Here is a 12,046-nt window from a genome sequence, read left to right as displayed (position 1 = left end):
AACTTTTTTAATATCCAAGCTAGATCCAAACCCGGATTCTTTTGGGAGGCTACACCAAAGAAAGTAAAACAAGTTAATTAAAAACAAATTTATTATATTTATAGAGGCAAAACCGTCAGGGGCTGCCAGAAGGATGTTTGAGGGTCGCATGCAACCCTGGGAGCCACAGTTGAGAACTGCTGATCTTTTTTGATTCAATCATTATCCATCATCTTATTTGTAAATGTTTACATCATACTAGATTCAATTTGAATTGGGAACCTGCTCATTGCCCCACTAAGGGTCTGAAAAGTTCTTTAAAGGCAGGCCAGATTGGAAATATTATTTTTTATGTGTTGTGGATCAAAGTGAATAAAAAAAAAGCCTGCACTAAGACAGCGAAGAATATATTTTTATTTATTTTAGTATTTTTCTTTCCCACCTGTTGTATTTGTTCACAGTGAATTGCTTTATTTCTTTAATTATTCCCTTTTCTTTCACACATTAACAGTAAAATCCTTGAACACATGAAGAGTTCTGATTTACCAATTGGAGAACAAGTATTTAATTCTTTGATCACTGGACATTTCCGCGCTGGGTAAGTTGTCACTGTGCTTTTGTATGAGGGAAGATTTTGAATTGCATATCTATTGCTTGTTATGTAAGAATTAGCAACAGGGAAACTATCTGGTTGCAGAAAATCTGCTTCAATAAATTTTGTTTGACCCATGCAAAGATGGAGAAACAGACATTTAACTCTTTTGTTACCATATTTCTGTTGAGATGCTCTGTGTTGCTTTCAATTAATTTTAATTATAACAAAGAATTTAGTAAAATAACTTAGTTATCATTAAGCTAGTGTTAGCAACATAAATTGTGACTAAGGTTTAGTGGAAGATTTTAATTCAGAACTTATGAAAACAAGACATTTGTATTACAGAGCCAGAGGCGGTTTCAGCTGGGTTGAAATGAAAAGGGTTAAGAATTGTTTCTCTATTATATATTCTAACCCTTTTGTTACTCTATTCTGTTTCTTTCAATTAATTTCAATTAATTTTAAATATTACAAAGAATTTAGTAAAATAACTTAGTCACAATTTATGTTCCTAACCATAGCTTAATGATAACTAAGGTTTGGTGGAAGATTTTAACTCAGAACTTTTGAAAACATGACATTTGTACTAGAGAGCCAGAGGCGGTTTCAGCCGGGTTGGTATCAAAAGGGTTAAATATTGCTGGTGTGTGTTGGTGTTAAGAAGGCTGTCTAGCCATAGAGATCATGCCAAGACAGACAAATGGAATGTGGTATAGCTCTCCACCAACATGGAAAATGGATGTTAAGTGATGGTGGTGATGATGATGATGATGACAGTTGAATGTCTGTCAGTAGGATACTCTCTCTCTTGTGCTGATGCTACATGAGGAAACTCTACCTGGATACTCGACCTGCTAGAAACAGCAGGTATTTCATCAGCCACTACGTTCTGAGTTCAAATTCCGCCAAGGTCGACTTTGCCTTTCATCCTTTCAGGGTCAATAAATTAAGTACCAGTTACGCACTGGGGGGGGGGGGGGGTCGATGTAATCGACTTAATCCCTTTGTCTGTCCTTGTTTGTCCCCTTCTATGTTTAGCTCCTTGTGGGCAGTAAAGAAATAAGAAACGGCAGCCAAATCTCTCTCAAATCATACACAAGATGTGATTATGCCTGAGTAAAATCTGAGCTAAATAGAGTTGGAATGGTTTGCATGTTCAGAGCCTATGCTTTTCTTCATGTCTCCTCTTTTATTTCTCTCCATCCAGGGATCCTGAAAGTGCCAAAGAAATTTTGAATGTCATGAAGTAAGTTGAACCCTTTTATTATTTTCATTTACTTTTATAATTGTTGCTGGTGTGGGTAATAGTGCTGACGGTGGTAGGATGGTAGCAATTGTGATGGCTTTAGTTTAAAAGTCAGTTTGGTGTTGATGGTAGAGGTGGTAACGATGGTGGCAGTGGTGGTGATCATAGTCGTGGTAGTTGGGTGGTAGGAGTTATAATGATTATTGTGGTGGTTGTGAGGACTATAGGCTGGTAGTAGTTTGTTGTTGATTGTGATGGTTGTAGCACTGGTGGTGATGATGATAGTTGCAGTGGGGGTTGTGGTAGTAGAGTGGTAATAGTGATAGTAATTGTGTGAAGGCTATGATTATTAAGATAACAGTAGTGGTGGTAGTTGTGGCAGTGGTTGTAGTGTGGCTGGCAATAGTGGTGTTAGGTCTAATACTCTTTTACTTGTTTCAGTCATTTGACTGTGGCCATGCTGGAGCACCGCCTTTTTAGTCGAGCTAATCGACGCCATTAGCCCAGGGTACTAACGATTCTGCCACCTTAAATTGGTGTATATATATATATATATATATATATATTATGTGACAACTTATCTTCATCTTTTTAATCTTCAGAACTGCTGGATTGGAACCAAGTTGTGATACCTACGTTGCTCTTGCTTGTGGTTACATTGAACAAGGCCAAGGAGAACATGTTGAGAAAGTAAGACTATTCTATAATTTGATCTTTTTTTAATTTCATTTTATTATTATTATTATTATTATTATTATTGTTATTAAGTGAAAGAGCATCCTATCTAACCTATTATTGTAGTAAAAAATTGTTTGCCAACATAACAAGGCAGTCCTGGTTTAGGACTAATGTTGCTGTAATTTAGCCCCAGGAGACATCGTCTCCAGCTGGCTATACGACACAATCTGTGTCCTTCTATTTTCGAACATGAGAATCTAGCACCTCCATCAACATCTGGACGCTGGTTGCTCTCGTTCATACTTTACATTTAAATTTCTGTAATTTTGAATTTTTATCACTTCTTATTTTGAACTTGACAAAGACAGACATTCTGTTGAAATATCGTTCAACTAATAAAATATCTTACAACCGAATCGCACTCTTCGACTTGACTGTTTACCTTTGTGAAGAGTTACGTCAATCCTTTTTAAAATATTATTATTATTATTATTATTATTAATAATAATAATGATAATCATAAAGCAGTGAGCTGGCAGAACCATTAACACACTGGGCACAATGCTTATCAGCATTTCGTCCATCTTTACGTTCTATGTTCAAATTCTGCCAGGGTTGACTTTGCCTTTCATCCCTTTTGGTGTTGATAAAATAAGTACCAGTCGAGCACTGGAGTCAATGTTAGTCCCATTCTCTGAAATTTCAGGCCTTGTGCCTATAGTACAGGAGTTTACAACCATTTTTCATCTGTAGACCCCTTTGATTACAATTTTATTCTGGTGAACCTCCCTAGCCATTCGATGTTTAAAGACTTTGAAATTTCCTATTTTATTTTTTAACATTTTAACTTGTGTAGGTTGAACTTTGTAAAATGTCAGAGAAAGAAATCTTGTTTCTTGCAATACATACTAATGCATGCATCTAAAGCAAATTTTTTTCAGGGGCCCTTAAAATATTATTGTGGATCCCCAATTTACCATTTTATTGTACAGCCCCCCACCCACCAAATCTTACATGAACCCTAGTTGAGAACCACTGCTATAGTAGAAAGGATTATTATTATTCTGTATTTGATAGATTGTCAGGATCAGTGGAGCATTGGACCAAATGCTATGTGATATTTAGTTGCAGACCTCTTTTAGGGTCTCACAACGAAATAGCGCACATTTCACCTGGCCCTCTAATGATCCACTTAATAATTGTGATTTCTCTTCCTTTTAATTTAAAAAAAAATTTTTCCAACATTGTTTTATGATAATTGTAATAATCATCCAATATTTCAATTTTTGTGTTATGAAATATTTCTGTTATGTTTTTTAGCTTCTGCAAGAAGCTGAGAATGATGGAATTCTTGTCCGTCCTTTTGTCCTTCTGAAGTTAGTCTTTGAAATGGCTCAACACAATCAGCAAGAAATGGCATCAAAGGTCAGTTACACCTATGTACCAATGTGTTGAGGTTCCATTTTTTTTTATAGGTGTTCCAGCAATAACCATCCTGGCATTTCACTAATAACTATCTTGTCATCATTGTCATCATCTTCTCTCATCATCATCATCATCATCATCATCATCATCAGTTTGTTTTCCATACTTGCATGGTTTCCATGGTCGGATACTTTACAGTTTGTATTAGGTTCTTTTTACTTGCCGCTAGCACAAGTGAGAAGGAAAACAGGAAACTGTTCCCTTGACTAAGTGGTGGGAGTATTTGAGAGGATGGAAGCAGCTTTCTGTCAAGTACTGAGGGACTAACGTATGGTAGGGGGACAAGCACAGTTTACTTGTTTTAGAGGAGACATATGGCTACCCTGCTTTATATAATGATAGGTGGGAGTAGCTGTGAAGAAAAAGAAAATAAAAATTATGGTGATATGGTACCAGAACAAACTCATTGGTATAGTGGCAGGGTCAGTAGAGCATTGGTTAGAATGCTTTGTAGTATTGTTTCCAAATCTCTGCAACCTGAGTTCAAATTCTGCCAAAATCAACTTGGCATTTCATCCTTTTAGAGTCAATAAGGAAAAAGTATCAATCCAGAGCAGTGGATTTGTGGAGTTGTTAGAAGGATGAGAAGGTTGCTTCCTGGTATGTGTTTTGGCTCTTTGTATTCTGACAGAAGCACTGCACTGCCAGTCGCGTGCAAGTCAACATTGGCCCAAGTCTTTCCCTTGGATAAACTTCAAATGGCATGAAGAAGGGACGCTAGAGTGTATGGGCAACTACCAGTCTTCCACGAAACCTTTTTCCTTGACCTGTGTGTACATGTGAAGAAGTGTGGTCAATATGAACAGAGACCCTAGTCTTCTTTTTCTGACATATTGTCTCCAGGCATGGCTGTGTGGTTGAGACGTTTGCTTCCCAACTACATTGTTTCAGGTTCAGTCCCACTTCATGGCATCTAGGACAAGTGTCTTCTATAGCCTCAGGCCAATCAAAGCCTAACTGAATTGTGGTGGTCTCTATTGAATGGCTGTATTCACTTGTTAGTACTGTTTGGGAGTTACCTCCCTCTTGCAGCCTTGAATACCACTTTCAGTTATAATAATTGATGAAGAATATTGTTTTAAGTTTATTTTAATTGACGTTCTTAGTGTTTCCTCATCATCATCGTCGTCATTTAACGTCCGCTTTCCATGCTATCATGGGTTGGACGATTTGACTGAGGACTGGTGAAACCAGATGGCTACACCAGGCTCCAATCTGATTTGGCAGAGTTTCTACTGCTGGATGCCCTTCCTAACGCCTTATTTTTTTATTTTTTGTTAAGCTTATACCAAAACTTTCATCATTCCGAAGCTGGAACCAAGATGCTATTTCTTGGATTAACCAATTGATCTGTTTTGGCCATGACCAAATAGCTTTTGAAGTTTTCACTGTGATGCCCAAACCACTCCAAAAGGATGACAATGAGTTACAACTTGGCCGTTTCTTCATTCGTGCTCTTGTGAAAAGTGAGGTGGTACGTATAACCTTTCTTGTTTCTGTCACTCTTCAACCAGTCACCCTTTCACTCTACAGCCAGTCACTTTCTCACTCTATAACCAGTCACCCTCTCACTCTACAAGCAACCACCCTCTCGTTCTACAACTGGTCAATCTGCACTCTACAACCAGTCACCCTTTCACTCTACAGCCAGTCACTTTCTCACTGTACAACTGGTCACCCTCTCACTCCACAAGCAGTCATTCACTTTACAAGAAGACACTTGCTCTATGACCAGTTGCACTCACTCTCTCTACAACTGGCAAGCCCCTCTATGAGCAGTCGCTCTCACTCAACTTTGTTTTATATTTCAGTCAGTGGACAAACTGTGTGAGTATGTGAACAGGATGAGAAACGAAGGCTGGAACAAGGACGATCTGTGTTTCCCCACACAGATGGCATATATTTACAATAAGACAGGTGAGGACTGAGTTATTATTGAATATATGTTTACAGTAAGGAAAGTAAGTGTTGAAAATGCAGACTCTTCACTCAGCTACATGTCATCCTGTATTGTTCCTACTTCAGTTTTGTACAAATAGTTGTAGTGTCTTTCAGAAAACTTTTGCACATGTCTCTCCACACACTCACATACTTTCTCTCTGTCTGTCTATCTGTCTCTCTCTCTCGTGTACTTAGAACAACTTTAATGTATGCTTGAGCCTAAAGTTAGAGGCTCATAACTTTTATATGGTTCATATTTTACATCCCTATTAAAAATGTATTAAGATTTTTAAAGGCGACGAGCTGGCAGAAACGTTAGCATGCTGGGTGAAATGCCTAGCGGTATTTCGTCTGCCGTTATGTTCTGAATTCAAATTCCGCCGAGGTCGACTTTGCTGTCAAATGTAAATATCTGTCAAATGTAAATAATGTACATAATTCATCATCTCTTAAATATAGAACTGAAGTACATTGTTTATTTTTATTTTATCTCTAGATTTTGCTTTGGAGTTAATCAGTAGAATGGCAGCTGAGGTAAGTGAAAAGCATTTCTTTATTTTTTTTTTTATAACCTGCATCTTTAGTACCTTATAAGTGTTTCATATTAATCCTTTTGTGACCATTTTTTCTAATGAAATCTTTACTTAAATTCTTTTGTTAAATACTGAAGAATTTAGAAGGAGTTAGTAAAATAATTTTTTATAAGTCCAGGAGTGGCTGTGGATAGGTGCAGGAATTGGCTGTGTATTGGGAAGTTTTCTTCCCGGGTTCAGTCCTACTGCATGGCAACGTGGACAGGTGTGTTCTACTTTATGGCTTTGGGCTGACCAAGGTCCTGTGAGTGGATTTGGTTGATGGAGATAAAAAGAAGCCTGTCGTATATATATATATATATCATCATCATCATTCAACACCTACTTTCTTTGCTGGCATGGGTTGGATGGTTTGACTGAGGACTAGTAAGCCAGAAAACTGCACCAGGCTCCAATCTGATCTGGCAAGGTTTCTACAGCTGGATGCCCTTCCTAACGCTAACCACTCCGAGAGTGTAGTGGGTGCTTTTTACATGCCACCGGCACAGGAGCCAGATGGGAGGGGGGCTAGTAATCCTTCGACTATCATGGGTGCTACATTCCAAAACCCCCCTCAAACCTCAATAGGTGAAAATCCGCAAAGTAGAAACTGTATTAGTTTTATAATTTGCATATATTCATTTTATCATATATGCACACACACTCTTACAAGAGGCTTTTTTCAGTTTCTTATTTCTTTATTGCCCACAAGGGGACAAACAAGGACAGACAAAGGGATTAAGTCAATTACATCGACCCCAGTGCGTAACTGGTACTTAATTTATCAACCCCAAAAGGATGAAAGGCAAAGTCGACCTCTGCGGAATTTGAACTCAGAACGTAACGGCAGATGAAATACCGCTAAGCATTTCGCCCGGCGTGATAACGTTTCTGCCAGCTCGCCGCCTTTTTTCAGTTTCTATTAATCAGATCCACTGACAAGGTTTTGGTCAGTCCAAGGCTATAAGAGAATAAACATGCCCCATGTACCATGCAATAGGACTGAGCCTGAATCCATGTGTTTGGAAAGCAAACTTCTTTCCACACAACCATGATCATTAAGGACATAAATTCCTGATAAAAAGAACAAGGGAGTCATTTCCATGAATTAGGGGATCCATTTGCTTCTATGCTTTCTACCAGTATGAGGACACCTCTAGATATGTTTCCTATATATGTTTTTTTCCTTTTTCTACACAGAATATCCCAGTGAGGAAACACTTCTTTTGGCCAGCGTTCTGTCAATTTTCAGAAAGTAACAATAAGCAAGGTAAGGTGTTTAGCTAAACATAATTTGTTTTTTGTTGTATGTTTAATTACACCATCCATCCATCCATCCATACATACATACATGCATGCATGGAGATTGTAGGCGATTTTTTTCTCTCTGTCTTCCTTTTCTCTTGGACTTTCCTCTGTCTCCTGTTTCTGAAGAAGAGCTTTGCTCGAAATGTAAAACACCCTTTATTTCCCTCCCTGAGTGTCTTATTAATACTTTGCATGTAGCACACCCTCCCGGTGATGTTTTTTTCTCCATTTTTCATGGGGGATTATCTATATATATATATATATATATATATATACACACTCACACCCATCACATTGTTCATCATCATCATCATTGTTTAGCGTCCGCTTTCCATGCTAGCATGGGTTGGACGATTTGACTGAGGACTGGCGAACCAGATGGCTGCACCAGGCTCCAATCTGATCTGGCAGAGTTTCTACTATTCTAAATTAATTATATTTTAGTAAATACATAATATATACTTGTGACAGAATAATGTGAATGCGAGAAGGTTAAACAAAATATTCAGTAGAATTGGTGCCTTTATATTTAAAGTAATTGTCTTTGGTTCTTATGCTTTTCTTTTTGTAATTTAATTATCTGAACTATTTTCCGTTTGTATTTTCAGGTTTCTTAAAAGCTTTCAAATTGATGTTGGATATGTTTCAAAATGAAAAAGATACAGCCGTGATGCACGAATACGTTATTCCTGGAATGGTCCAGCTTGGACTCACAGTTGATGAAATGCAACAGACATTTAATGTAATTATTGGTTCTGTTCCTTTCTCCAATTTCATGCCAGTTTTGAATTTGGATTCACCCATAGTCCTGTGTTGTTGGTGTGCATTTATATTTTTTTCAAAATAGTCCATTAAAAAAACAAACAACCACCGTCTGTTAAAAGAAACTAAGGGTAAATTGTTCAGCTTTGCTACTTTATTCAGTGATTGGCTTCCATGCCGGTGACACGTAAAAAGCACCCACTACACTTTCAGAGTAGTTGACGTTAGGAAAGGCTAGTCAAGTCTGGGGAACGCGAAGGCCAGTTGACATTGCTGTAGCGGGAGATTATTCTCTCTCCAAAGCACTGTCATAGCAACTGCATTGTTTTCTCTTGCGGAATGAGCAGTTTCCCCATCTTGCTGGAACCATGTGTGAGGTCTACTTTGAATGGCCTTCATGTTCCCCAGACTTGACTAGCCTGGATTTTTTCTTGTGAGGATTCTTGAAAGAGGGTTTACGTCAGCAAACCAGAGACCCTGGTGCGACTGAAGGAGGACATCAATAAAGAAATCAGAGGTGTTATGAAATCTTAAGGGCGTTAGGGTGAACATTTTGGAAAGAGCATGGGTGTGCGAGGCAAAAATGGCTACCATTTAAGCGATGTCATATTTCATATATGATGTAGTGGTGTTGCAAAATTTGACTTGTGCATGTTAATTTCCATTATGTCCTTTATATTGTATCAAAATTTCATGCATTAATTTGTAAAATTAAGGAAGTTATTAAAAATTGAAACCCATCAGTGACTTTTGGGACACTCTGTATAAAGGTTTTTGAAACTTACTGCTTTGCTAGGAGCTTTCCTTTCAGTTTCTACTTAGGGACTCAATATTTTTAGCTGTAAACTCAGTTATGCATGACCTTTTCTGCTATTTGTCTCTGTTTCTGTTGCTTAGGAGATGGGAATCACCGACAGTGACTTCAACTGCTACTATTTCTCGTATTTACTGGAACACACCACTTTTGAAACAGCTATTGCATTTGGTTAGTATGTTTTATCATCTTTGTGTACATATTAATAACAAATATATAATGAAGAAATTTCTGTTTTGTAAAGTGATTTTAGCCGAGGGCTCAGTAAATATGAAAAAAAAATCATTCATTCTTTGAGACAGAGATATTACATTGAAATATTGAGATAGGCTAAAACAAAGAAGAAAACATTCAAAAATATACAATGGGTGTATATATTATTGGTGCAGGAGTGGCTGTGTGGTAAGTAGCTTTCTTACCAAAGCCTGCACAAATGATTTGTTTATAGTGATCAAATGTATGTGCTGTACGCAATGCACCACGTGGTCTAGGAATTGAAACCATGATCATGCAATTGTGAGTGCAACACCCTAACCACTAAGCCATATGTCCTCACATACATACATACATACATACATTATATTCACACACACACTCATACATACATCATCATCATCCTCCTTTAATATTCATTTTCCATGCGCGCATGGGTCAGACATAACTTCAAAAGTTATAGTGGTAGTAAATATTTTAGAGTGTCAAAAGATTCCATCATATTTCTGATCACTAAATGTTTCTCAACTGATAAAGTTAAGAAATCTAAATTTTTATAATTTATTTCCTTTTACCTGTTTAGTTGAGAATAAAACATTTATCCCAGTTATTGGTGCAATTAAACCATATGCACTTTACCAGTTCAAAAAAACTGCTGACTGGAAGTCTTTTCTGAAGGTATGTAGACGCATATATATTATCTAAAATATTTATATAAAATGCATGCTTTTTTTTTTCTTTTGTTAATCAGTGGAAGTTACACAGTGACTCTAAGGCCAAGAGGTTCATGCATTGGCACTTATCAACCTGGCTTCAGATTGTGAGCATTATATTTATGTAGATGACTGAGGCCTTTGGCAATATGCTGTGCTTGAGAAGGAAGATCCATCAAGGCAAATGAAATCATCATGGCAGATACTGGTGTCATGCAACAGGCACCCATGTTGCATTTCGTGCGTCACACTAAATCTCCCTGACAACCATATTAAGGGCATGCGTGTCTATGGAATACTCAGCTCTTACAAGTTAATTTCACGAGCAGGCCGTTATGTTGATCGAATCAACTGGAATACTTGTCATCGTGACGGACAGAGAGCCGAACCATATACACACACATGTTTGAAAGCCGAGATGATTGAAAGAATAAAAAGTGAAGCCCTCATCCATCAGCGGGAGGAACTGGCAAGGAAAGGGCTTGAAACCCTATGCCAGGATGAGAATATTGATGTTTAGATTGTGGGAAAGACATTCACACACCACAGCATTTTGATTTTATTTAGTGTTGTGGCAGACGCCCCCAGGTGGGAAGTGGGCTGGATCACTACTAATAAATAGTGGACTGACACGGTCAGTAATGTCAGTCAGTGAGGTATGCTGTTCGGGCCTGTCCTGCAGAGATGACGGAATACGTCATCATAATGCCGGACATAACATTTAGTCAAAAACGAAAGACAAAAAACACTGCCATAGTCATCAAGCACTACTACCATTATCATCGACATCACTTTTGTTGGTCTCATCATTGCCTTTTTACCAACGTAGTCTCCTTTGTTACCTTTCATTTTTCTCTCTTTTTTACCTCTCAGATTTTAAGATTGTGCAAGGAAATGATGGCACCCGTGAAACCCCTGACTGAAATGATCAACAGTTGGATAGTAATGGTGATTAGAATGAAAGACTGGAAGTCTCTGGAAGCAATTCTTAATGAAATGAAGTTACAGGTATGTTATATCCCATTCTTCCTGCCATTTACCTACAGTGCATCCCATTTGTAAGAGGAGCAACTCCTCTGCCCCTGCCAACTTCTGGGCTATGTCACATTCACTTCTGATATCTCAAAGAGGAAGGAGACAGCCATTAACAAGTTTCTCTAGAACCTTGAATGTCTTCTTGCAGTGTTTTACATTCTGTTCAAATCAACTTGGCCTTTTATTTCTCTAGGGCTGATAAAAAATTTTTAAAAAGTGACAGTCAAGTACTGGGGTTAATGGTATTGACTCCTTAAATCCCATCAAAAAAGGCAGCTAGCTGGCAGAATCATTAGAGCATTGGGGGGAAATGCTTTGCAGCATTGTTCTGGTGCATTAGGTTCTAGATTCAAATCATCTCAGGGTCAACTTCACCTTTCATCTCTCCAGGATTGACGAAATTAAGTACCAGCCACGTACTAGGGGTGATGTAATTGGCTAACCCCCTCCTCCTAAAATTGCTGGCCTTGTGCCAGACTTTGAAGCCATCATTAAGGCTGTAATCTGGCAGAATCCTTAGCATGTCAGACAAAATGCTTAGTGGTTTTCACTCCAGCTTTTTATGTTCTGAGTTCAAATTCCACCAAGGTTGACTTTGCCCGGACAAAATGCTTTCTTTCATTTTTATCGGTTATCTGACTTCAAATTCCGCTAACGTCAACTTTACTTTCCATCCTTCCAGTGCCAATGAAATATCTACGAGTT

General features: G+C 38.0%; 1 protein-coding gene across 1 annotated transcript in view; it reads left to right on the top strand.

The window, feature by feature from the left end:
- Positions 1-12,046, top strand: part of LOC106870485 (leucine-rich PPR motif-containing protein, mitochondrial) — a 38,456-nt gene that overhangs the window by 6,526 nt on the left and 19,884 nt on the right. Inside the window, exons 6-17 of the mRNA XM_089359465.1 lie at positions 491-577; positions 1,782-1,820; positions 2,423-2,510; positions 3,819-3,923; positions 5,266-5,457; positions 5,795-5,900; positions 6,421-6,458; positions 7,697-7,766; positions 8,413-8,546; positions 9,464-9,551; positions 10,177-10,271; positions 11,180-11,314. Of these exons, the coding sequence (XP_089215591.1) occupies positions 491-577; positions 1,782-1,820; positions 2,423-2,510; positions 3,819-3,923; positions 5,266-5,457; positions 5,795-5,900; positions 6,421-6,458; positions 7,697-7,766; positions 8,413-8,546; positions 9,464-9,551; positions 10,177-10,271; positions 11,180-11,314 (1,177 nt within the window). The remainder of the gene's footprint in view (positions 1-490; positions 578-1,781; positions 1,821-2,422; positions 2,511-3,818; positions 3,924-5,265; positions 5,458-5,794; positions 5,901-6,420; positions 6,459-7,696; positions 7,767-8,412; positions 8,547-9,463; positions 9,552-10,176; positions 10,272-11,179; positions 11,315-12,046) is intronic.

Source organism: Octopus bimaculoides, chromosome 11, assembly GCF_046866305.1.
Source record: "Octopus bimaculoides isolate indiv1 chromosome 11, ASM4686630v1, whole genome shotgun sequence".
Lineage (NCBI taxonomy): Eukaryota > Metazoa > Mollusca > Cephalopoda > Octopoda > Octopodidae > Octopus > Octopus bimaculoides.
Note: the sequence above shows the minus strand (reverse complement) of the source record. Positions and strands in the feature narration are given on the sequence as shown.